The 26740-nt window shown below is 41.4% G+C and overlaps 1 protein-coding gene across 2 annotated transcripts; it reads left to right on the forward strand.

Annotated features, from left to right (window-relative positions):
• On the forward strand, positions 1 to 26740 carry Ube2j1 (ubiquitin conjugating enzyme E2 J1). 2 transcript variants are annotated; one of them, XM_090338436.1, is made up of 8 exons: positions 1 to 100; positions 9169 to 9242; positions 11421 to 11552; positions 14246 to 14330; positions 14816 to 14921; positions 17047 to 17176; positions 19206 to 19331; positions 25064 to 26740. In XM_090338436.1, exons 1-8 carry the CDS (start codon positions 70 to 72, stop codon positions 25340 to 25342), a joined length of 963 nt encoding a protein of 320 aa, XP_090194562.1. In that variant the 5' UTR covers positions 1 to 69; the 3' UTR covers positions 25343 to 26740. The 2 variants fall into 2 exon arrangements, with proteins under 2 accessions (XP_090194562.1, XP_090194563.1); XM_090338437.1 differs by lacking the exon at positions 1 to 100 and adding an exon at positions 295 to 581.

Below are 26740 nucleotides of genomic sequence, written 5' to 3' on the forward strand. Positions count from 1 at the left end.
CGGAGGGCGTCAGCTAGGCCCAGTCGGCCCGAGCCGCGTCAGCGGGCCCGGACCCTCCCCTCTCCCGCCATGGAGACCCGCTACAACCTGAAGAGCCCGGGTGAGCGGGGCCGGGGGCGGGCGGACGGAGTGACCCTCGGACTCCGGAGCGTGGCGTCACGGCCCCCCTCGAGGCTGCCGCCTTCGCCCGCTGCGTTCCGGGCCGGGCGCTCTACGCGAGACCGCCGCCTGCCGGGGCGGTGCAGGCCGCAGGGCGGGGCGCCGGCGCGGGCCGGACGACCTGCGGGCCGATGCGTCCGGGCGGCGGGCGGGGGTAGAGCGGACGTCTCCGGGCCGGCCGCAGCCACCGGGCCCCGGCTGTACCGGCAGCCTCAGCACTGCCGCCCTCCCCTCCGCCCTGCCACCCTCCACTTCTCTTAGTTGTTGGGCTCGCCTTGGAGGATTTGTGTCTTTTAAAATGTTTGGGTGAATAAAATTACCAGCACACAGGAGATGACCTGGAACTAGTTTACCAAAGAGTTAAAAAGAAAAAGAAACCCCAAACCAGAAACAAAAACCCATTTGATGCGTGTCCTCGAGCGGTAAGTGTGATTTGTGTCAACCTGGCGACCGATCGAGTCCTTGAGACTATCCTCGGAAGCTGTTCCCCACACGCAGAAGTAGCCAGCTCTCCAGGAAGCGTTCTGTAAACGGCGGTTACTTTATGTATGCCTGGATAACTGTATCAGGAGTTTAGTAAATCTCAAGGATACAGAGTTTTGAGTTGACTCTTGCAGCTTTTTGAATCAGCAACGCCACTTCCGGCTTTTTTTTCTGCTTATGTGGTTCTGAGGAATCGAACCCAGGGCTCCATGCATGCTAGGCAAGCAGGCTACTGCTAGGTCACATTCCAAGCCCCGAGTATCTTTATGGAAACAATCGACCTTATGAGTGAGGCATTTTTAACTAGAGCTTGAGGATGTAGCTCAGCGGAAGAGCATTTGACGAGCAAGCACAGGTGGTGGGTTTGAACTTGAGCAATGGACAGCATGTGTGTGTATATGTACACGTTTCAGAATGTCCACTGACTCCGGAAGAGCCTGGGGATATTAGTGGATAGGAGTTTTGTTGGCCTGATGCTGTCTGGTAAGACGTGTCCTTGGGTGACCAACTGGTATTTTGAGAACTATTGATGTCCTTGATGTGGTGAAGGCTACGTGGCCTTTGTATAAAATTTTGTTTTTCTAGGAGGAAAAAAGAGCGAAGAGGAAGGAAAGGCTTAAATGTTCAGGTTTGGAGGTGGGATGCTTGCATCATGGGGTCGATGCTGGTAGATTTAAAAGCCTTGTGTACAATGGTGTGGTGATTCTTTCATCACATGGTTCCTTAGAACAGCTGAGGTATCCAGTGGAATGTGTAGAGAGTAATGTGACATCATGTGTGATATGAGTTGGGGTGAAGTTTGGTCATTATCAGACTGAGATTTGGATGATTAAAATTCTAATCCCACAGAATTTTGTACATTTCTAAAGTGTGTGACTTAATGTCCACTAGCTGAGCTTTGGTTAACATCCTGCAGCTGTATCCTAAGTTGTATTCTCCTTTCGTTTTCATTTCTTCAAGATGGTGTTTCTATTCTTAACACAATATGTATTTAAAAAAAACTATTTTTGTTATTGTGTGGATGATTTGCAGTTTATAGAGAAGGTGAATTAGATGAGAGATGGAAAATAGAGACAAGCATAGTAAAAATGCTTCCTTTGATTTATTCTTGGACCTTTGGTATTTTTAGAGCAATGACTATCTATGTGAAAGGAAGTTATTTTTAAAAAAATCACACATCTTCTGCTATCTGTTACGATATTTGTAGATGTATGGAAGGGAGAAGTTACTGAAATAAATACAGATAACTGGTTAAAGCCAGTGTACTAGAGTGTAGACTGTAAATTTGTTCCTTTTGTAAGTGGGGAAACTTTTGTCTTTATGTTTTGGTTTTTTTTTATTCCCTCCCTAGAATGGCCTTTTGTAGGCCCTCATCATAATTCTCTGACACAACCTATCTTTGGTTGTCTATGGATCAGGATCCCTGATCCCTGCTTGGGTTTGGCCAAGATAATAGGCTCTTAGAGTACGAAGTAGGGATCTTATGTACAAAGAGCCTCCTTGGGCTGGGCTCTGGTGGCTCACACCTCCAATCCTAGCTACTCAGGAAACTGAGATCTGAGGATCAAGCTTGAGGCCAGCTGGGGCAGTAAAGTCCCTGAGACTCTCATCTCCATTTAACCACCCAAAAAGCTGGAAGTGGATCTGTGTGGTTCAATTAGTAGAGTGCTAGCCTTGAGCACAAAAGCTCAAGGATAGTGCCTGGGACCTTTTAAGTCCCAGGATGGCACCTAAATGCCACTCCACCCCATGCATGGGTGATTGCACACACATGTACACAAAGAACGCTGGAGGTGTGGATCAAGCTGTAGAGTACCAACCTGACAAGTGGATGCCCTGTGTTCAAAACTAGTACTGCAGGGGGGAAAAAAATCCTGAAACAAAAATATTCTGGCAGCTTTGTTCTTTCCTTCCTTCTTCCTTCCTTCCTTCCTTCCTTCCGTTGGTTGTTGGGCTTGAACTCTGGCCTAGGTGCTGTCCCCTGAACTCCAGCTCAAGGCTAGTAGTGCTCTACCCACTTTGAGCTACAGTGCCACTTTGGTTTTTCTGGTGGTTAATTGGAGATAAGAGTCTCATGTACTTCTGTGTGCCCGGGCTGGCTTTAAACCTAAGTCCTCAGATCTCAGGCTCCTGAGTAGCTAGGATTACAAGTGAGAGCCACCTGTGCCCAGCTCTGGCAGCATTTCTGAGAAGTGTACTGGGGACACCTGACAGAAACACAAAAAACTGGGGCAAGGTCTTAAGCCTCCACAGAAATGTGGGCATTGTTCTGTTCCTACTATTGCTGTGAACTGCACCCCTCATGATACTCGTTCTCAGGCTTTCCTGACTTACATAGATTTTCCAGAGATTGAAAAGTCTCTCGCTGGTGTATAAAGCAGAATCACTGGAATGGTTTTTTATTTTTATTTTTGTCTTTGCTTTTTGCCAGTCCTGGGCTTGGGCTCAGGGCCTGAGCACTGTCCTTGGTTTTTCTCAAGGCTAGAGCTCTACCACTTGAGCCTCAGCACCACTTCTGGCTTTTTCTCAGTATGTGGAACCAAGAAATTGAACTGGGTCTTTGTGCACGCTAGGCATGCTTTTTTCTATGTGTGTGGTACTGAGGAATTGAACTGGGTCTTTGTGCGTGCTAGGCACTCTTCTACTAGGCCAAACTCCCAGCTCCTGTAATTGTTTTTGGTATCTGCTTTCATCTTATTGAAGACAGAAAGCAGGTCTTTGTCTCTATATTCACCACTCAGACCCTGTACAGACATATGTTGAGTATAGCTCTTTAGAAACCTCAATCCTTTTAAAGCACTTGCTCCTGTGCTTCATTGTGGGAGCAAGAAGGGGCTGTGTGGGGAGTATCCTGCATTGGTTCATAACCTTAGTATTCCTCCCTGCTGAGTTTTACAAATGCTCTGGGAACAAGGTATTTGTTCTTCAAGAGAATTTGATGCTTGGGAGACAGGGGGCTGGCCTTCAAAAGATCCCTTAGTCTAAGACCACCAAGCCTAGAGCTTTGATCCAGCATGACCCTGTGGCCTCCTTAAGATGGAAGAAGAAGAGCAGGCATGCTGGTGCTCCTTTCTCATTCCAAATTTGAAGGCTCTGGGAATAATCTTACCAAGATGAGAGGAACTAGAGCAAAAGAGCTTTCTCTCTTGCCATGTAGAGTAGAGCTGGGGGTAGCAGGAGGGGCAGACTGTGTTGTAGCTCTAGTTGCCAGGCAACACTTTGGCCCCCCCCCCCCCCCCCCCCCCCCCGAACCATGGCATAAAGTTCATAGCAGTGCCTTTCTCCTCCAGACCAAGGGGAGAATGTTGTAAATGCTGCATCTATGCTGAGACCTGATTTGAACCAGGGAAGGCACTAGGAAGAATTTTTTTTTTTTCTTTTTGATAGTGCTGAGGAAGAAACTCAGGTCCTAACAGGCAAATACTCTACCACCAGCCTACAGATCCAGTCCTATCCCAATCCATTTTTACCTTTATAACTCAGGGCACTGGGGAAAGGTAGTTGGTGAAAAGGAATTTTTGACTCCCATTTGACCTGTATAAACATTGAGCTGCAATCAGATTAAATGACTTGTCCATAAACTTGGAGCTACAAAATACGAGAGCCAATTTTTCAGTGCAGGTGCATGTTTATGTGTGTATGCAGGCTCTGGGGTTTGAACTCAGGGCCTGAACTCTGTCTCTAAGCTTATGTGCTCAAAGCTAGTGTTCTACCACTTGAACCGTAGCTCCACTTTTGGCTTTTTTGGTGGCTAATTGGAGATAAGAGTCTCACAGACTCAGAGCCAAAATTTTAATGGAGCTCTAAATCCAGAATCTGTTCTTGCTCTCTTAAGGCATTTATGGTTATTTCTGAAGAAAAAAACCCAAACCCCGAAACAAACAGCATGAAAACAGTAATCTCACCTAGTTGTCTAGGTGGTTGTTGCTCTCTCATGGCATTTGCCTGTGTGGTCTGAACTAATAAGATGAACACATTTAGTTTTTGTAAATCCTTGTTGTAGGTTGTTCCTTAGAGGATTGGTACAGATGCATTTTAGCAGTTTTGATTTCTTCACATATCTTTTGTAATAACTGGGTGTAACTCTTCGGCACTTATTTTCTTTTTTCTAATCTAGCTGAGCTGAGTGGGGAAGAGGCAGAGAAGATGTGGTATGGGTAGAGAACAATATAAAATTTGACTCCCCCAGCTTACTCATTGTTATATTTAGCCAGCCCATGAGGAATGAAGGAAAAACTGCCTCTAGCATTTTTGATTGCTGATGACACCAAACTACTTAGCTTTACAAGATTTTATTTACCTTAGGTAAAACTAATTTAAAAGAATAAGGTTTCTGGGGCCAGGAGTTTGGCCTGGTGGTAGAGTGCTTGTCTAGCATGTGCAGAGACCCAGGGTTCGATTCTTTGGTACATATGCATAGGAAAAGCAGTGGCTCAAGTGATAGAGTGCTACCCTTGAGAAAGCCCAAGGACAATGCTCAGGCCCTGACTTCAAGCCCCAGCTAAATAAATAAATAAATAAAGGAGAAGCCAGGCAGGGCAGGGCACAAAAATGAGTAAGATTTCTATATGGGGAGTTTCAGTCCTTATTTAGTAGCCAGGGATTGTCAGTCCTTGTTCCATGACCCCTTCAGGAATATAATAGGAAGAAAGGAAGATAGTCCTAAAGCCCTTTACACTTGCCTCTTCTCTACCAAAAGTAATCTGTGTTTATTTTGCATATTGTGGACTTTATTAAGCCCTTTTTTTGGGGGGGAGAAAGAATTTTGTGTTACGTTCAGTAAGTGTGAAAGCCATAGTCTTAAATCAGATTCATGGAAGAAGACATGTTGGAAGGAAATTGTTTAGTTTAACTGAGGGGATCACAAAGTCATTTCTTCCTGTTATTTAGCAGGAGAGACAGATGTTAAGCAAGGAACTGCGAGTGCAATGCACTTAATAAGGGATAATAGAGTGTTGTGGTAGCATGCTCCAAGGGGCCCACCTCGCCTTGGACTGTGGTTCCCAGCTCCGACTGGACACTGGAATTTGTTGGAAAGTATTCCTAGTCTCTACCTCTGCCCAAGACCCTTCCAACATTTTATTCTGCCTACCTGAGCGTCTCTAGTCCCACCTCTGAAGCAGGTCCAGGTGTCAAGCAGACCTACCTGAGGAAGTTCCTTAATGGCCTAAGTGTGGAGCCAGAGGTGATGGATGGGGCTAGAGTAGCTTTGTAAGGGAGGGAATATGTGTAGAAAGCCTGGACTAGAGTAAGGTGGAGTGTGTCCAAAGAACTGAGCAAAGCCTAGGATCTTGATAAGGTCTCAATATGTACCATATTTTATTATTATTATTGACTCCCCCTCTCAACTCTAAGTTCCTTGATGACCCAAACTATATTTGGATGTAGCTCTTGTACCTAGCAGGAACTTAATTTTGATGAACACTGTCTCTGCCTACAAGGGGCTTAGATTAGGAGATGGAAAGGAAATAGGGTAGTGGATTCAATGCCTTTTTTCTTTTTTTTTTGAGACGAAAGCTGAGTCTGTAGCCTAGGCTGGCTCTATCCTTGCTTCAGCCTCCTGTATACTAGGAGTATATTAGGTGTGCATCACCACACCTAGCTAAGAGCCTCGGAACCCTTGATTCAAATGCATTTATTTATTTATTTTTTTTTGCCAGTCCTGGGCCTGGACTCAGGGCCTGAGCACTGTCCTTGGGTTCTTCTTCTCAAGTTTAGAGCTCTACCACTTGAGCCTCAGCACCATTTCTGGCTTTTATCTATGTATGTGGTACCGAGGAATCGAACCTGGGTCTTCGTGCATGCTAGGCAAGCACTCTACCACTAGGCTAAACTCCCAGCCCTCAAATGCATTTTGTTTTTAAAAAAGCAATTCCAAACTGTTCTGCTGACTATATGTGGGAATTGATTTTCAACTTCTCTCTTGAAAACATTCTAATCTATCCTTCATGGACTACATTTTTTATTCTATCTGTTCATATCCATCTGGGTAACTATTTGATTTTCCTTCCATTGTTGGTAGCTAATACTGTGTGCTCTGAAGATAGAGTCCCTCTCACTCTCAGTCCCTCTAACATCTGTGTGCCTTTTTTTTTTTTTTTTGCCAGTCCTGGGCTTGAGCTCAGGGCCTGAGCACTGTCCTTGGGCTTTCTCAAGGCTAGAGCTCTACCACTTGAGCCATAACACCACTTCCGGCTTTTTTCTATATATGCATTACCAAGGAATCAAACCTGGGTTTTCATGTATGCTAGGCAAGCACTCTACCACTAGGCCAAACTCCTGGCCCCTCTGCCTTTGTTTTTGTTTTTTTTTTTAAGGTCCTAGAGATTGTATCCACACCTTGTTCTTGCTAAGCAAGCATTCTAATACTTGAGCTATGTCTTCTCTCTCTTTCTCTCTCTCTTTTCTTTTGGCAGTTTTGGGGTTTGAGCTCACAGCCTTGTACTCCCTCCCCCCCACCCCCCCGAACTGAGGACTGAACTCAGGGCCTTGCACTTGACAGACAAGTTCTCTTTCACTGAGCTAAGTCCTCAACCGCTTGCAGCCTTGTACTTTCTAGTCAAGTGTACCACTTGAGCCAGTAGCCCTTTATTTATTTTGTCTATTATTTTAGAAAGGGTCTCACTGTATATCTAGGTGAGCCTGGACTGTGATATTCCTATTTGTGCTTCCTCACTGGGGTGACCAGGATATGTCAACTATGCCTGGCCATGGGTCAAGGCCTGGGTCAAGCCCCTGGCTTGCCTTGGATCCTGAGTAGCAAACATTTAACTTTTTTTTTTTGAGACAAGATCTCATTAACTGTGCTGGGCTGATGCTAAGCTTGACCTGTTTTCAAGTAGCTAGGATCACAAGCATGAACCACTCTACCTGGCATTTATATCTCTTTTAGCACATAGTGCACTAGTGGCTTCAAACTGGTTTTTGTTTGTTTTTTGTTTTGTTTTTGGTACTGGCCCTGTGGTTTGAACTTGGCCATGGATACTATCCCTGAGCTTCTTTGGCTTAAGGTTAACACTCTACTGCTTGTACCACAGCTCCATCTCTGGCTTTTTTGGGGTAGGTTAGTGGAGATAAGAGACTCATAGGTTTTCCTTCCTGAGCTGCTTTGAACTACGATCCTCAGATCTCAGCCCCCTGAGTAGCTCAGATTACTGGCATGAGCCACTGTGCCTGGCTTTCTCCTTGACCTTGTTATCCTGCTCCAGTATCTTTTTTTTTTTTTTTTTTTTTTGTCAGTTGTGAGGCTTAAGCTTTGGCCCTGGGCCCTGTCTCCGAGCTCTTCAGCTCAAGGCTAGCAGTCTACCACATTGAGCCACAGTGCCACTTCCGATTTTCTGGTGGTTAATTGTTGACAAGAGTCTCATGGACTTTCATGCCTGTGTTGGCTTTGAATGGTGATCCTCAGAACTCAGCCTTCTGAATAGTTAGGATTACAAGCTTGAGCCACCGGTGCCCGGCCTGCTCCAGTATCTTTACATTTCCTTAGCACCTAAAGCTTTGAAGTGATTGTTGGATGCTAGTACGGAAGGAGAAAAGGTACAGATCCAGGTAGTATTGTGGATTGTGCTGGGCCTCAAGTGTATTCTTGTAATAGCCACTTTTTCAATCACACTTAACAGAAAAGGTGAAAGAGAGGAGAGATGGGTAAGTACAATGCAGGAACATTAGGTGGCATTGTATCTTTGATTCTACAGTGACATCGGTGTGCCTGTGCGAGCATCTGTCACTTTTTACTCTTCCAGTAATGCTTAACTGATTGGGTGTAGATAGCAAATGAGTGGGTCAGCCTGAGTTGACTTTCATTAGGGCAGCAGGAAGAGGACTTCTGAGAGCAAGGATGTGCATAAAGAAGAAAGTAAATATAAGAATAGGTGGGCGTCTTTGGGTTGAGGGTTTTAATTAAATTGGGGAGAGTAGCTTTGAAAGGAATTTAATAGGGGTGCAGAAACTGAGTGGACTCTGGGAACAGCCCCATTAAATTAATACAAGATAGTGGGTGGCAAGCCCCAATGTGTTAAGGATGTGTAAGGTTTACTTCTGTGAGCATGAGATCTAAAGAGGGGTAACATAGACATTTAGACAAGGTAGAGTGAGATTGCCTGTGTTGGAACCACAGCTCTGTCATTTCCTAGATGTGCGACCTTAAGCAATTTATGTAAACCCTTCACATCTCAGTTTCCTTGTCTGGAAAATGGGGACAGAAGTAATGCCAACTTCTAGAGTTTTGAGGATTAAATGAGTTAATGTTTGTAAAGCATTTTTTTTATATGGTGGCGTTTATCCAAGTGCTTATTAAAGTTACTTTCCTAAATATTATACGTATATATCTTTCAAGTATGCTGTTCTTCAATGTCTGGGTACCATTTTTTAAATTCACCCATTTACTACTATTCCTCTATAATTAAAGCTTAGTTGAAGTACACATTTCTCACTGAAGTAGAAACTTTTCCATTAGACTTGGAAGCCTGTTCTAACCACTGAAAAATTCTATTTTAAATGTCTTTCTTATGAATTTTGTTTTAGCTGTTAAGCGTTTAATGAAAGAAGCGGCAGAATTAAAAGATCCAACAGATCATTACCATGCACAGCCTTTAGAGGTTAGTTTTCATCTTCATTTCCTTCCTCTAAATTTTAATACTTTAATATTTAAAACAAGTTCTTTAAAACTGCCTTTTCCTTACTCTGAATCATTGCAGATATGTTTGGTGTTGTTTTTTGATCTATTTTAATTCCTCTATTTTATGAGTAGTTCATTAGCCTGCAGAGTTATACTATAGAATGCCTGAGTGTGAAGAAAAAAGGGAGGGAAAGGAACGAAGCTCAGGGCTCAGAGTTTGAAGGCTTAGTTTCTAGAGATGACTCTGCAGCTACTTTTCTCTTTAACACAAATATGTCTATCTTTCTTCAGTCTTCTCATCTTTTTTTTTTTTTTTTTGTCAATAATGGGGCTTGAACTCTGGGCCTAGGTGCTGTCCCTGAGCCCTACCCTTTGAGCCACAGAACCACTTCCAGTTTTCTAGTGGTTAATTGGAGATAAGAGTCTCACAGACTAGCCGGGTATGATGATTCACTCCTATAATCCTAGTTACTCAGGATGCTGAGATCTGAGGATTGAGGTTCAAAGCCAGCCATGAGACTCTCATCTCTTATTAACCACCAGGAAACCAGAAGTGGCACTGTAGCTCAAGGGGTAGGGTGATAGTCTTGAGCTGAAGAGCTCAGGGACAATGCCTAGAGTTCAAGTCCCACGACTGAACAAAAAAAAATAGTCTCACAGACTTTAGTATCTAGGCTGGTTGCTTTGAACCAACATCCTCAGATTACAGCCTCCTGAGGTAACTAGGATTACAGTTGTCAACCACCACACCCAGCTAGTCTTCTCATCTTTAAAAGGAGGATATTTGCAAACTGCAGAGGACTTTTAAGTTATAAGGGATATTTCTCCCCCCCCTTCTCTCTCTCTCTCTCTCTCTCTCTCTCTCTCTCTCTCTCTCTCTCTCTCTCTCTCTCCCTCTCTCTCTTCCTCTCTCTCTCCCTCTCTCCCTCTCTCCCTCTCTCCCTCTCTCCCTCTCTCCCTCTCTCCCTCTCCCTCTCCCTCTCCCTCTCCCTCTCTCCCTCCCTCCCTCCCTCTCTCCCTCTCTCCCTCTCTCTCTCCCTCTCTCCCTCTCTCTCTCCCTCTCCCTCTCCCTCTCCCTCTCCCTCTCCCTCTCCCTCTCCCTCTCCCTCTCCCTCTCCCTCTCCCTCTCCCTCTCTCTCTCTCTCTCTCTCTCTCTCTCTCTCTCTCTCTCTCTCTTTCTCTTTCTCTTTCTCTTTCTCTTTGCCAGTCCTGGGCTTGAGCTCAGGGCCTGACCACTGTCCTTGGACCTTCGCAAGGCTAGTGCTCTACCACTTGAGCCTCAGTACCACTTCCGACTTTTTTCTATGTATGTGGTACCAAGGAATTGAACCTGGGCCTTCATGCATGCTAGGCAAGCACTCTGGGGCTTGAACTCAGGGCCTGGGGACTGTGCTTGGGCTTTCTCAAGACTAGCACTGTACTATTTGAGCCACAGCACCACTTCTGGCTTTTCTGTGTATGGGGTACTGAGGAATTGAAGCCAGGACGTTGTGGGTGCTAGGCAAGCACTTTACCACTAGACCACGCCCCTGGCCATAGGGATATTTCTTTAAAAAAATTTCTTTTAGCTGGGTGCAATGGCTCACGCCTGTAATCCTAACTACTCAGGAGGCTGAGATCTGGGGATCGCAGTTCAAAGCCAGCCTGGACACTAATAAGTCTGTGAGACTCTTATCTCCAAGTAATCACCAGAAAACAGGAAGTGGCACTGTGGATTAAGGGTAGGGGTGGTAGCCTTGAGTTGAGCTCAGTGACAATACCCAGACCCAGAGTTCAAGTCCCACACTGACAAAAACTTTTTTTTCGTAATGGCTCTGGGGCTTGAACTCAGGGCCTAGTCACTGTCCCTGAGTGTGTGTGTGTGTGTGTGTGTGTGTGTGTGTGTGATGAACTTGGCCTGGGCGCTGTCCCTGAGCTCTGGAGCCAAGCCCTACTTCCTGTTTTCTAGAGGTTAACTGGGGATAAAAGTCTCAGGTTCTTTTGTGCCCGGGCTGGCTTTGAACCTTGATCCTCAGATCTCAGCCTCCTGAGTAGCTAGGATTACAGGCGTGAGCCACCTAACATTTGGTTTTTCTAACTGATATTTCTGGTATTCATGTTCATAAAAATGACCCAGCTTTTTAATATTGTGCATTCCTATGGTTGTTGTTTCATTTAGGATAACCTTTTTGAATGGCACTTCACAGTGAGAGGGCCCCCAGATTCTGATTTTGATGGAGGAGTTTATCATGGTCGAATAGTGCTGCCACCAGAGTATCCTATGAAGCCACCAAGCATTATTCTCCTAACGGTAAGAATTCTTGACTTTTTCAAATATTTGTGGGTTAACTTTTACCGGAGGCTGTAAAATACAGTGATCTTACTCTTTACATAAGAAATAAAGTACAATATGGTTACAGTTTTACCTTTTAAATTTAAGCCTTGGATCTGCAGTGTTTTTTCTTAAAAATAATTTCTAGGTAGCTAAAGTGTGCAAAAAATACTGATGACATTAATGAATGCATAAATGTCAGTGCATGGTTGTTTGGATTCCATTGAGTTCATGTGTGCCAAGTGCTAGGCATAATGTCCAGTGCATGCTAAGTACTCACTATAGTTAGCATGTGTCGCATGATCTCCAACTTCCCTTTCTCACACTTTTCCTGATTTCCTCATCTTTACAAGGATGACACTGAACTGATAAGCAGTTAAAAGCATAGCTTTTAGTTAATCTTTTTTGTAGCTATTAAAATAGAGCTTGACATCAAATCTCCAATAAATGTTATTTTATTACTCAATTTCTATCTTCACATTTTTATTTTATATAAGCTATTGATCAATTTTTCTCATAAACCTTTATTTTTGGCTCATTTTATTTCATTTATGAGTATGTTTAATTCTCTCCTAATCTTAAAAAACCCAAACACAAAAAACCTTTCTGCATCTATTACTTTTTCTTTTTTTTTTTGCCAGTCTTAAACTCAAGGCTTGGGCACTGTCCTTGGGCTTTCTCAAGGCTAGAGCTCTACCACTTGAGCCACAGCACCATTTCTGGCTTTTTTTCTATGTATGTGGTACCAGGGAATCAAACCGGGGTCTTCGTACATGCTAGGCAAGCACTCTACCACTAGGCCAAACTCTTGGCCCCTCTGTTACAGTTTTAAGCTGTTCCTCTTTTTCCCTTTGATAATCTAGTCATCCTTATTCTAATGTAGACTGTTAAGGTGTAGCTTCCACATGTAGTTCTCTGCTGAACCCAGCTTTCTCTCCTGTTTCAGGCACCATCTGACAAGGGCTATGACTCTTCAGTCTTCATCTTGTCCATCTTGTTATTTGATCCATAGCCATAACAAATGTGCACAAGAGCATATAGACCTAGGTTCTGTTTCTAGCTCTTTACGTTACACCATGTGCAGGATATTTACTGCCTTGGATATACAATTTGCTCATCTGTTGGAAGGAATGTCACTAATATGACCACACTATAAAGTTCCTGGCAATACAGAAGTTCTTAGTAGTAATTGTTAATGCTAGCAGAGACCTGCAGGCACCTACTGTGTCAGGAGTTACTTTATTTAGTTGTTATATCATAGGAGAACCAATTGGTCTGGATAGGCAGGTTGGTGCATGGAGAAATTAATGTGTGGGTCTGGGAAAGGATAGTTGGCCATGGACTTTTACCAGCAAGTTCAGAATTATTTCTGCGTTAATTGATGTTAATGCTCATAGTTACCACGCTGAGAACCACCCTTCTCATGTTCAGTGTTGCACTCTCTCTGGTTTACTTCTTCTCAAGTGTATGGCCCAGAAGATGTGTTAGAGATGAAATTAGATTCTGCCCAAATGGAGCCTGTATTCTAATTTCAAGCTTCTTTCTCGTTTTTCCATACGTGTAAATATTCTACCTGTTCAGATTTTAAGTGTTCCTCTCCCCATTTTTCTCTGTCTTTTTCCTTTCTTTTTTTGTGTGTGCTGGTCCTGCAGCTTGAACTCAGACCTGGGTGATTTTCCCTGAGCTTTTGTGCTCAAGGCTAGTACTGTATCACTTGAGCCACAGCTTCACTTCCTGATTTTTGCTTATTAATTGGAGATAAGAGTCTCATGGACTTAGTTCTCAGCCTCCTGCGTAGCTAGGATTACAGGGGTGAGCTGCCAGCACCTGGCAGCTCTTTTTTTTTTTTTTTTTTGGCCAGTCCTAGTCTTGAACTCAGGGTCTGAGTGCTGTCCTTGTGCTTTCTCAAGGCTAGAGCTCTACTCATGCCACAGCACCACTTCTGGCTTTTTCTATGTATGTGGTACCAGATCTTCATGTGTGCTAGGCAAGCACTAGGCCGCACTCCCAGCCCCATCCTCTTATTTCTACAACATGGCTTCATTGATTGGTACCTCTGTGAACAGAAGTCCTCAAAGCTGATTTATGTACATTTTTCTGACATTAGCACACTTCCATTTCTGCCTGCTGTTAGACAGATTTTTGTCAACAGATCCATGCCCCAAACTGAAAATCATCTCTGATCTTTGTTTTCATTGTTTCTATCTTATTAAATGGCATCATCCTTTAATCAAAAACCACTCTTGTCTCAAAGTCTTTTTCTCCGTCACCTTCCTCATTCACCTATTTGGTGACACCAAGATCTTAGCATCTCATATAGGTCCTGACCTCTTATAGGTGTTCTCATTAGAGTCCTTAACAAAGCCTAGCTCTGTGTACGCACTGGCAGGGCATCAGCAGATCTTTATATATTATTGCTTAGATTTCAATTATATAATTTTTATTTCAAAAAGGTGCTAATATACCTTCTCAAAACAGCGGTTTGCTCATTTAGCATCCAGCTAATATGTTTTGGAATATCACTGTGACAAAAAATGTGCTCCTTGAAAGTTATATTCATTAAAAATTATCTTTAAAGTTTTATTTATATGTAAATACAAAATGTATTTATTTTTGGAAAGGCTGTCACATTAAGCATACCTGTATAACTTTCTAAATGTACTATTTCTAAGGCTAATGGACGGTTTGAAGTGGGCAAGAAAATTTGTCTGAGCATCTCTGGACACCATCCTGAAACATGGCAGCCTTCATGGAGCAGTGAGTGTTGCAAGTGAATCAGTCTTCCATCGGCATTTATTTATAATAACAAATTAATATACTCATGAGGCTAAAGTAATTTTGGATAATTTTATATTATTGAACAAACCATAAAAATGCTTTCCATATCTAGATCTTTGTGGTATTTTAAATAATTCTCCCCACTTGTAACCTCTTAAGTCCTTTTCTTTTTCTTTCTTTTTTTCTTATTACAGTACATCCTGTTCTTATTTATTTAATTATTTATTTACTGCCAGTCCTGAGGCTTGAACTCTGGGCACTGTCCTTGAGCTTTTTTTGCTCAAGGCTAGTGCTCTATCACTTAAGCTACAGTGCCACTTCTGGCCTTTTTTCTTTATGTGGTACTAAGGAATCAAACCCGGGGCTTCATGCATGCCAGATATGCACTCATTAAGCCACATTCCTAGCTTCCCAGTACATTTTAAAGAGTGACTCAGATTAATGTTTACTTTTTTCAATTTTAGTAAGGACAGCATTACTAGCCATCATTGGGTTTATGCCAACAAAAGGAGAAGGTGCCATAGGCTCTCTAGATTACACACCAGAGGAAAGAAGAGCACTTGCCAAAAAGTAAGTGGTTGATTTTATTCTTCATTGATGATTAAGAAACAGGCTGTTTTTTTGTTGTTGATTGTGAAGCTTGAACTTGAGACTTGGGTACTGTACCTGAGCTCCTTTTTGTTCAAGGCTAGCGCCTACCACTTGAGCCAAAGTACCATTTCCAACTTTTTCTGTGGTTAATTGGAGATAAGTTTCATGGACTTTCTTGCTCAGGCTGGCTTTGAAGCATGATCCTCAGATCTCAGCCTCCTGAGATAATAGGCATGAGCTACTGCCCCTGTCTTCCATTTTACTTTTTGAGTAACCCTGGCTACAGGGTCTGGTCTCAGAAGTCTAATTTCTTTGGAGTGATCAGAATCTATAACATAGATTTCATGGTTTTATTTTTGCCAGGGTTCAGTCCCAGGGCCTTGCCCATGCCAAGCCGACATTCTACCACTGAATTACACCTCCAGGCCAGCTAGCTCATTCTTTAAAAGTAGTTGATAATATTCCACTGAGAAATACTTTTGCTTCTGTAGGAGATATATTCTCCTAGAAAACATTATCAGTCATTTGTCTCCACTTGGATTATATTACAGATGGAAAAGAACCAGAACAATTACTTTTTATATAGCTTTCCATAAGACTGAAATCTCCTTGAGGACTGATAGGGAATCTACTTAACTGTCTTAGTATCTGCAATACATAGCTTATACCAAGTACTGACTATAGGATCTGGAATAAAGTAAAGAAGATTTATCAACTTGTGATAGTCCAGTGGTGATGCCTTCTTTTTTTCAGATTTTTGTCTATACATCTAAGAGTAGTCTTTCAATTCAAAGTAGTCTTTCCTTTAAGTAGTGCTGAGATCTAATTCTTGATTTTGGTAATTTTCCTATACTGAAGTCTGCTTTCTACCATACATCAGACAGATTACATTAATTAAATTATAGAAAATATAGCACAGCCCAGATTAAGCCCACTGCAGTTGTTTGTTAAATCACATAGTTAGATTTTAGTGTCTGGAAGATGTAGAAGATACTGTGACTTCAGAAAGAATATCTGTAAATTATATTTTTAGTTAATTTCTTCTCTATATGTTTCTGCTAAAAGGTAATTTATACTAACAAGCTTTAAGTAGGTTTATTCAATGTCAAGGACTGTTTCATAGACAGTTTATGTATTTTGGCATTGAATAGACTTAAGGCTTATTATCATTATTATTTTTAGAATTTATTGATAGAGGCCAGGAGTTTGGCCTAGTGGTAAGAGTGCTTGCCTAGCATGCACGAATACCCAGGTTCGAGTCCTCGGTACCACGTATGTAGAAAAAAGCTGCTAGGGCTCAAGTGGTAGAGCTCTAGCCTTGAGAAAGTCCAAGGACAGGGCTCAGGCCCTCAGCTCAAGCCCAGGACTGGCAAAAAAAAAAAAAAAAAAGAATATTGATAGAATAGAATTTTTTTTTCTGTTTTTGGTTGGTTATGGGCTTGAATTCAGACTGGTGGTTGTCCTGAGCTCTTCAGCTCAAAGCTAGCAGGCTAGCACTCTACCACTTGAGCAATAGCGCCACTTCAGTTTTCTGGCATTTAATTGGACTTTCGTGCCTGGGCTGGAACCATGACCTTCAGAACTCAGCCTCCTGAGTAGCTAGGACTACAGGTGTGAGCCTGTACCTTGTTACAATAAACCCTTAGTCCTGTTGTCTTTTTTTTTTTTTTAAATACCAATCTGTCTCATATTCTTATCTCAGAGCTATAGTGGTTGTCTAACTTTCTAACTTAGAGCATGTGGATGAGTATGATATGTGGATGTTCAGTATTTTGTTATTATTGTGCTGGTCAGGGCTTAGGCACAGTCCTTGAGCCTCTTTGTGCTCAAGGCTACCACTCTACCACTTGAGCCGCAGTACTTCCCGCTTTTTCTGAGTAGTTTATTGGAGATAAGACTCTTATTGACTTTCCTACCCAAGGCTGGCTTCCAACTTTGGTCCTTAAATCTCAGCCTCCCAAGTAGCTAGGATTACAGGTGTGAGCCACCAGTGTCCTCAGTGCAAAGCCTCAGTGCTTTGCATTTAAATTATTTTAACTCATTCAGTATTTGAGAGAATTCAGCCTGTGGTTTATACTCATTGGACAAAATTGTTTTTAACTAGATCACAAGATTTCTGCTGTGAAGGCTGCGGCTCTGCCATGAAGGATGTCCTTTTGCCTTTAAAATCTGGAAGTGACTCAAGCCAGGCTGACCAAGAAGCAAAGGAACTGGCTAGACAAATCAGTTTCAAGGTATATAAATTCCCAAAGAAATGTTAACAATATAGTGTTTTGCTTACTGCTGAATTCAGGACAAAAAGGAAAGTATTAGCTGGGCACTAGTAGCTTATACCTTTAAACCTACCTACTCAGTTGGCTGAGATCTGAGACTGAGGTTCAAAGCCATCCTGAGCAGACAAGATTTGTGATTTCCCATTAACTAGCAAAAAAATGAAAGTGAAGATGTGGTTCAAATGTCAGCCATGAATGAAAAAGCTGAGTAAGAGCACAAGGCCCAAAGTTCAAACCCTGGTAGTTGCATCAAAAAACAAATGAGCAAAAAGAAACAAAGAAAAAGAAAGAAGTTACAGTTCTGTTGCAGTAGGGATGCATATCTGTTTTATCACCAAAAAATCTTCATTTGTATTAATAAAAGCTGCAATGTGACATCTGCCTAAGAAGTGCAAGTCTTTGGTGCAATCCTCAGTACCATAAAATAAAAGACAAAAAGTAGCTAAGAAACAAAATATAAAACAAAACAGGCTGGGAGTTTGACCTAGTGGTAGAGTGCTCACCTAGCATGCATGAAGCTCTAGCATGCATGATTCCTCTGTACCACATACACTGAAAAAGCCAGAAGTGGTGATGTGACTCAAGTGGCCTTGAGCAAAAAGTATCCAAGGACAGTGCCCAGCCCCTGAGTTTAAGCCCCAGGACTAGCAAAAACAAAAACAAATGGCTATAATTATATCATAGCAGCTAGAGTTAGGAGTCTGAAATATGATACGAGGGTTGAATCCCATGCTCTTGTCGATAGTGTAATGTCAGGCATATTAATCACAGGAGCCATTTGTTCCTGTACATGACAGTTATACCCCCCTGCAGGATTGTTGTGAGGAAAAGTAAATACTTGCCCTGCATACATTGTATTCAGAACTGTCTCGATGCTTCATAAATTCTATGATAGAAAAGATCCCCTATCAATAAGAAGAAAGTGATTGTCACCCATAATCTCACCCCCTAAAAAATAGCTGCTGTTCATATTTTATCTTATTTCCCTTTGGTCCTTTTTTTCCATGCATGTTTTACCCAAATTCTAGGATTTATATAGTATCTTAGGACTTTTGAGTAGCCACACTCGTTTCTAGAATTTAATTAGCACTGCAGAAGAAAATGTTGTTATATGACGTAACATTTGCCTTCTCCCTCCCTTTCCTCCTTGTCCTTATGCTCTACCCTTCTAAGTCCAGTTCGCAGGAGAAGCTTTGGCATGTCATTTATTGAAGGGCGTAGGAGAGGAGAAGGGATGTAAATGTTGGCTGTAGGATTCCTGTTACACTTAAAGCTAACTCTTCTCTGAAAATATCTAGGCCAAATGTGTTTACATTAAACATTTTCAGATTTTAGAAGATGCTTTATGTATACATTAGTAACTGTAGTATGATGTTAGCACCTCCAGGAATGGATGGATAGTCAAAGCCATTAAAATTTCTTTCAACCTGAGACTGTTTTCACTAGTGTGAGATAAAATGCTACTAGTTTTACTTCATGTCAGAAGTTCATGCTGAAAGCTAGTCAAGAACTGGGGATGTGGCTTAGTGGTAAAGTGCTTGCTAGCATGCATGAAGCCCTGGGTTCAATTCCTCAGTACCCCAGAAACAGAAAAAGGCAGAAGTGGTGCTGTGGCTCAAGTGGTAGAGTGCTAGTCTTGAGCAAAAGAAGCTCAGGGACAGTACCTGAGTTCAAGCCCCAGGATTGCCCCCCCCCAAAAAAAACAACAAAAAAAAGTTACTCAAAAACACCTGAGTACAGATTACAATTGTAGTGTTAATTTTTGTCCCTCTCCATTTCGCAGCTCCTGAGAACAAGTTTGTTGCCTGTTCTTATAATATGTAGCAGTGTAGCATGCATGGTGTCAGGTACATGAGTGCTCATATGTAACTGACTAGTCGTGGGTATTAAAGGAGCAATTAAAACAAGTCCAGGAGAAGGATTTAGTAGGTGTGTGGTATACTGTACATTTCTCCTTGTAACACTATTCTTGGGTACATTTTCTTTTTAGGCAGAAGTCAATTCATCTGGAAAGACTATTGCTGAGTCAGATTTAAGCAAAAACACTTTTTCACTAAATGATTTACAAGATGATATACCTGCAGCAACATTCCAGGGTGCTACAGCCAGCACATCGGTATGTAGCTTATCTATCTATCTATCTATGTATCTATCTATGTATCTATCTATCTATCTATCTATCTACACACACACATATATATACATGTGTGTATATATATATATACACACATATATATGTGTATGGTTAGCATTATTGGAATATAATAAGATCCCAGATCAAAGATCTGAAAGTTTTGGGGGTTTTTTGTTTGTTTGTTTTGTGAGTCATGGGGCTTGAACTTGGCCTGGACACTGTCTCTGAGCTCTTCCACTCAAGGCTACCACTCTACCCCTGGGCCTGAGTGTTGTCCCTGAGCTCTTTCAGCTCAAGGCTACCACCCTTTTGTGCTGGCTGGCTTTGAATCTTGATCCTCAGGTCTCAGCCTCCTGAGTAGCTAGGATTACAAGCATGAGCCATCACACTCGGCTATGTTTTCTTAATAATTTGATCCTGGGCTGGAAAGCCAGTGAGATTCCTATCTCCAATTAAGAACCAAAACAAAACAAAACAAGTGTAGCTGTAGCTCAAGTGGTAGAATGCCAGTCTGGAGCACAAAAACTCAAGGACAGCACCCAGGCCCTGAGTTCAAGACCCAGGACTGCACGTGTGCTTATGGGTACACACACACGCACACACAAATTACTCTCTGAGCTTTTTTGTTAAGAAGGGCTGGACTAAATATCTTCTTCTTTTTTTTTTTTTTTTAATGTATTGTTCTTTTCTTTTCTTTTTTCTTTTTTGCTAGTCCTGGGGCTTGAACTCGGGGCCTGAGCACTGTCCTTGGGTTTCCTTAAGGGTAGAGCACTACCACTTGAGCCACAGTGCTACTTCTGGCTTTTTTTTTTTTTAACATATGTGGTACTGAGGAATTGAACCTGGGTCTTTGTGCATACTAGGCAAGCACTGTACCATTAGGCCAAACTCCTGATTTTTAAGTCCCATTTTTCTTTTCATAACTCTGAGTTCTCTACAAAAGTAGTTTTAATATAGTACTAGACTGTAAGTAAAAATATGTCAACTGAGGCCATATAGGAAGAGGCTAAATGAAAGAACCTCCAGGATATAGAAACAAGAGCTATATAATGTATGATTGTTGTTCTTAATGTAATATGTTATTTCTCATCTATTTTGTTGTCCCTTGGTTATTCTCATAGTCACAGTGTCTTACCTTGTTATCAGGTATATTGTTTATATGTTTATTTGTTCATTTGAAATGGAAAAGGGAAGGGGGAAACAAGATGAGGGAAGGGGTAGGGGGAGGGAAATGGGGACAAAAACAAAGAAGGGGTATCAATGTATGTGAAGTAATGCACCTTCTGTCTGGTGAATATAACTGTAACCCCTGTATTAATTATAATAAAAATATGAGAGTAAAAAATGTCAGCTACTTTTCTCTTTCACAAGATAGTGTTAAGTGCCATCAAGGCACTAAATTGATAGATATCTAAAGCCAAAGGTTGCTCTATCCTTTATACTTGTATATGTCTATCTAAAGTCCAATTTGAGTTAATCAAAATTAGGTAAAATTCAAAACTCACTTTCTCAATCTTATTAACTGCATTGCAAGTGCTCCATTAGATAAAGGAGTCAAGAAGTTTGGAGTATGCAATAATGTTATTACTATAGTAGTATTTTCCATTTGATTTTTTTTTAAAACCCTCATTCTTTAGAGTGTATTTTCTTTCTTTTTTTTTTCCCCCCAGAACCGGGGACCGAACTCAGGGCCTTGCAATTGCCAGGCAAGGGCTCTTCCACTGAGCTAAATCCCCAACCCCTTTCCATTTGATTTTAATGTGATAAAACTTAAAGTTCTTTTCATTTCATTTCTTTTTTTTTTCTTTTTTTTTTTTTTTGCCAGTCCCAGGGCTTGAACTTAGCAACTGGGCACTGTCCCTGAGCTTCTTTGTTCAAGGCTAGCACTCTACCACTTGAGCCATAGCACAACTTCCAGCTTTTTCTGTTTATATGGTGCTGAGAAATTGAATTCAGGATTTCATGCATGCCAGGCAAGCCCTCTACCACTAAGCCACATTCCCAGCCCCTTATATTATTTTTTCAAAGGCACACACACACACAAATTGAAATCAGTTTTGACTGAATTGTGTAAATTGCAAGTGGACCTTTTATAATTACATTTACAAATAAACTTTCTCTGTATGATTATATAATGTGATTACTGTGAAAGTAACTGAAACCTGGTTTTGGCTTGGAGTAGATGATTTATATGTAAATGTAATATAAATTCAGAGATCTTATACATCAAATCACAGATAAGTTATGTTTTTAATTTTTAATTTTTTTTAAGCATTGGTGGGAGTAAGGGATTGCCAAAGTCTAAATACAGCAGATAACAACAGCAGCCATCTGCTGGGCTTTAATGCTGTGTGGTTAGCTATATAGAAATAGGAAAAATTCCTGATGATACTTTTATATTCTTCAGTCCATCAGATTTTCCCTTCTTTCCAGGGATGGAAGTTCTGAATAAGCCATTCCATTTTATTTTGAACAAGCAAACACAAAATTTCCTCACAAATATTGTTACCCTGGGTTGTTATATAAATTGATATATGCTAGGGACTTTGGCTATGACTTTTTTGTATATGTATGTGCTGGCCCTAGGGCTTGAATTGAGGGCCTGAGCTTTTATGTTCAAGGTTAGGGCTCTACCACTTGAACCACAGCTCCACTTCCAGGTTTTTGGTTCTTAATTGGAGGTAAGAGTTTGATGGACTTTTTTCCCTGGACTGACTTTGAAATGTGATCTTCAGATCTCAGCCTCTTGAGTAGCTGGGATTACAGGTATGAGCCATTAGCATCTGATCACTATGACTTCTTTATTTAATTAAAATTTTTTTTCTTGCCAGTCTTGGGACTTGAACTCAGAGCCTGGGCACTATCCTTCTCAAGTCTAGTGCTTTACCACTTGAGCCACAACACCACTTCTGCTTTTTTTGTGTGTGTGGTGCCAAGGAAATGAACCCAGGGCTTTGTGCATGCTCAAGCACTCTACTACTAGGCCATACTCCCAGCTATGACTTGTATAAGAAACAATTTAGAATTTTACAATATCAAGAGGCTAGGTTTTAGGCAACATTCCATCCAAACGACATTTGGAGCATGGTAACCTAATTAAGACATATCTATGTAGAGTTTTCAGTAAGTACGTATATGAAAATATCTACAGTAAATATTTTGCTTATTTATTTATTTAGTGGCCTATATAAATAATCCTACCACCTCTACCACCACATGGTGCTTAGGAATCCTACAGAGTATTTTGGGTTTTTTGGGGTTTTTTTGCTGGTCCTAGGACTTGAACTCAGGGCTTGGGCCCTGTTCCTAAGCCTCTTCATGGGCTGCACCACTTGAACTACAGCTCACTTCTGGCTTTTCATAAGTTGTTTATTAGCGATTAAGAGTTTTATGGACTTCACCTGCCACAATTGGCCTTGAACCTCAATCCTCAGATGTCAACCTCCTGAATAGTTAGGATTACAGATATGAGCCACTAGTGGCCAGTTATTCTAAGGTTTTTGGTTTTGTTTTTGTTTCTTTGTTTTGTTTTTTGTTTGTTTTGAGATAGAGTCTGACTTTGTAGCTCAGTAGCTTAGTCTGTCCTTGAACTGCATCTGTGCTGCTCTTGTGCTGAATTCTGGATTAATATTATCATCATGGTTCTCATGGTCCTTCAGAATCTATTCCCTCTAAACCTTGGTGGGTTTATCAAATGCTTTTCTGTTCATGGCTGAGTAGTCAGGAGAATGGGGCCTGACTGCATGGGCAGCCATAACTGAGTATGTGTCCACTCCCTGTTCACTTGTGATGACAGAGGATCTTGTAAACCCCTGTGCTTTGTGCACTCTTCAGTAAGTAGATCACTCCTTGAAGTCTTGGCCTATAGGGATCCATGTTCATGTAATTCAATTCATGAACAGTGAAACAGAATCTTCAGTAGTTCCTTTTCTATCTCTGTTTTACGGATCACTGTGTAGTAAGATATAGACAGACAGACCATCTTTGGGTTTTGCTTTCTTGTGCTGAGTATTGAACCTAGGGTCTTGTGTATGTTTCCTCCTCCTCCTCCTCCTCTTCCTCCTCCTCCTCCTCCTCCTCCTCCTCCTCCTCCTCCTCCTCCTCCTCCTCCTCCCAGTTCTGGGGCTTGAACTCTGAGCCTAGACACTGTCTAGGGCTTCTGGGCTTCTTTTGCCCAAGGCTAACACTACCACTTGAGCCACAGCATTACTTCTGGTTTTTTTTCTGTGATTAATTGGAGATAAGAGTCTCCTGGACTTTCCTTCCCAGGCTGGCTTCAAACCATGATCCTCAGTTCTCAGCCTCATGAGTAGCTAGATTACAGATATGAGCCACTGATACCCTGCATGAACTTTTTTTTTTTAAGACAGGGTAGCTATCAGCTATGGAACTGAAACTTGTCTTGGACTCTTGTCCTGCCTTTACCTCTCAAAGTGCTCAGTTTACAGACATGTGACACTACACTCAGCTAAAGGCTTTTAATGTTGAAGTGAACATTAGGTTGAAAGTGGAAAATCTTCTGCAGTTTTTTCCTGTTTAAATTTGATGATGGCCAAAACTCATCTCTTTACCTTTTCAAAAAAGTATGTGACTTATATTAGATTCTTCTTTTCCTTCTAAATATTTAAATTTTCTAATGGAAACTATTAGAATATTTTATACTTAGTTTATATTATTCTGAACAAAATAGACATTTTAATTTTGATTGGAATAATAATGTACTGGCAATAATATATAACTGGTGTATGTATAAATAGCTTTCAATAAAAGAAATAAAGGTCATTGAGTTAGTAGATGTAGGATTAAAGAATCTATATAAGTAAAATGGAACTCATATGTTATGCTGCTTTTTTTTTAATATGTGGTCATATTTCTTATCTGTCAACCAAACTGAAAATGGTAAAGCCCTCGGGGTCACACTGTGGTTTGTGCAGTGACTGGCCAGGTCACAGTTGTCACTCAGTGCTCTCTGAGTCCGCAGTGAGGCCAAGTAGAGCATATGCTGACTCCTGGTGACACCTCCACGCTTTCTCACTTCCATCCAGGGACCTCTTGTCAACATAAAGCATCTAGTACTAAAGAAAAGGTACTTCTGGGCTTGTGCTCATTTGGTCTGTGAGGAATAATGTGAAAGGCTGTGCCTGTATAGCTATGAAGGATTCACAGATGGGGATCACTGCCTGCGCTCTGACATCACTGGCGGACACAGGCTGCTAGAATGAGATAATGTTGGAAGAAACTTGATTCATGAACGGCATATTGGGGCTATATGGGGCTGCCCAGGTGCTCTTCCGCCCGTGGACTGAGGGAAGCACTTGTGTTGCTGGCTTGTTCCGTACACTCACCATCAGTCAGTATTCCCATTAGTTTTGGTAGTTTTGTCTTTGGTCATGATGTTTTTGTTTATTTATTTTTTTGTGACCATTCTGGGGCTTAGAACTCAGGGCCTGGACACTGTCCCTGAGCTTCTTTTATTCAAGGCTAACTCTACCACTTGAGCCGCGGTGCTACTTCTTGCCTTTTCTGTTTATGTGGTTCTGAGGAATCAAACCCAGGGCTTCATGCTTGCTAGGCAAGCACTCTACCATTAAGCCACATTCCTAGTCCTTTGGTCATGTTTAGTACTCTGAGATTTTCTGTATTCTTGGACAGATAACTAGTAAATGTGCAGTTTTCTTTGCCATGTTCAAACTGAATGTCTTGAAATTTTGTAGTATGGAGTCCAAAACCCATCTGCAGCATCCGTTCAACAACCTGCTCAACCTGCGGCCAAGAATACCTCCCTGAGCCCTCGGCAGCGCCGGGCCCAGCAGCAGAGTCAAAGGAGATCATCCACCTCACCTGACATAATCCAGGCCCAGCAGCCGAGAGCCAACCACACAGATCATGGCGGGTCAGCTGTACTGATTGTCATCCTGACTTTGGCTTTGGCAGCTCTGATATTCCGGCGAATATATCTGGCCAATGAATACATATTTGACTTTGAGTTATAATACTGCTTTGTGACTTCAAGAGCTGTGACTCAACTGCTTCATTAAACATTCTGCATTGGGTATAATCTAAGAATTGTTTACAAAAAGGTTATTTTGTATTTATTCTTCATTCCTTTTTTTTATTCTTATAAATTTGGTGTAAGTATAGCCAGACATTCAGGCCATGTCCAGCAGTATGTACTGTTCAGTAAGAGACCAGAAGTCACAGTTCCCGGTCTCACTATTTCATCTGCTTCACAGAGAAAGAATTTACTGCTGTCTCTCAGGCTCAACTTCTTTTTCTGTAAATTGGAACTTCTTTTTCTGTAAATTTGCTGTTACTTTTCTGTATAGCCCTTTGAATTTTTTCAGATAAAGGATGGTGTTTTAAATTTCCATGAGTATTACCTAGTTGCTCAGTATCATTTATTGAGTATTCTTTCTGCTTTAGTAGAAAGATGCAAGGAAGGAAGAATTGAAAAGAGAGAACAGAACTTCTCAAGTAGCTTCCTTCATTGTCATTGCAAGAGAAATCCTGGGGTTGCCCATTCTGTGATTTTGTTTGCCTTCTAAATATTCTCCAGTGAAATAGCTTTTTTTAGTCAAACCTTTGGAGCATCTCTGTTGATCTTTGTTACATCTTTGTTACTGGATGTTACTTGAAGAGGAAGTACTTTGTAACCACTTTGATATGCTGTTAGTACCTCCTCCGATTATACACACAGATTTTCAAAAGAAAAGAAGACAAGGGACAGAAGAGAGAACTCATCCTCCATAGAGCTTCTTTCTTAAGGCAGGAAGGGTTCAAGACAGGAAATTGCTTCATTTTCTTTTAAAAAAGTGAGAGGATCATAAAATTTGAATATTTGCCCTGCTTTGAGTTGTATATATTTTGAAATGTATTATTATACCTAGCTTTGTAATCACTATAAGTTTTAAGTATCCCAGGAATATGCGTAATGTTGAAATATTTCACATATTTTAATAGAGAAACTCAGGGCCCAGGTAATAGTAACAGAAGGTAGGAAATCTTTACTTAGAATTGCCTCTGATCAAAGCCCAAAAAGGATGTCCAGTGAGCAGAATCAGAATATGGTTTAGTGCTAGCCAGCTGCACAAATGCTCCTATATAAATGTGTGGTCACAAAAAAATTTCAGTGTGTTCCCTTAGTGGCATGGAGTACTGTGCATGAAGACTGAACTTTTAAATGCAGGATTTTAGGTTGGCCTCTAAAAGTGCATTTAGGATTTTTTGGTTTTATTTTGTTTTTACAGTACCAGCAGTATAAATGATATATACATTATAGACTAGTCCACACAAATTAGCCCATATTTGTCATGACTATTTGGGTAGGGTATTCATAAAGTCCTTATGTGATTTTAACCAAAATGGGCAAGATACAAAAGACTTCATAAAAT

This window comes from Megascapheus bottae, chromosome 8 (assembly GCF_031878675.1).
Source record: "Megascapheus bottae isolate mThoBot1 chromosome 8, mThoBot2.hap1, whole genome shotgun sequence".
NCBI classification, from domain to species: domain Eukaryota; kingdom Metazoa; phylum Chordata; class Mammalia; order Rodentia; family Geomyidae; genus Megascapheus; species Megascapheus bottae.

Bases quoted from the DNA above. Each gene is read 5' to 3' on its own strand.
- Ube2j1 (XM_090338436.1), top strand. From the start codon at position 70: ATGGAGACCCGCTACAACCTGAAGAGCCCGG. The intron at 9,243-11,420 runs GTTAGTTTTCAT...TGTTTCATTTAG, and splicing joins ACCATGCACAGCCTTTAGAG to GATAACCTTTTTGAATGGCA. The intron at 17,177-19,205 runs GTATATAAATTC...TTTTCTTTTTAG, and splicing joins CTAGACAAATCAGTTTCAAG to GCAGAAGTCAATTCATCTGG.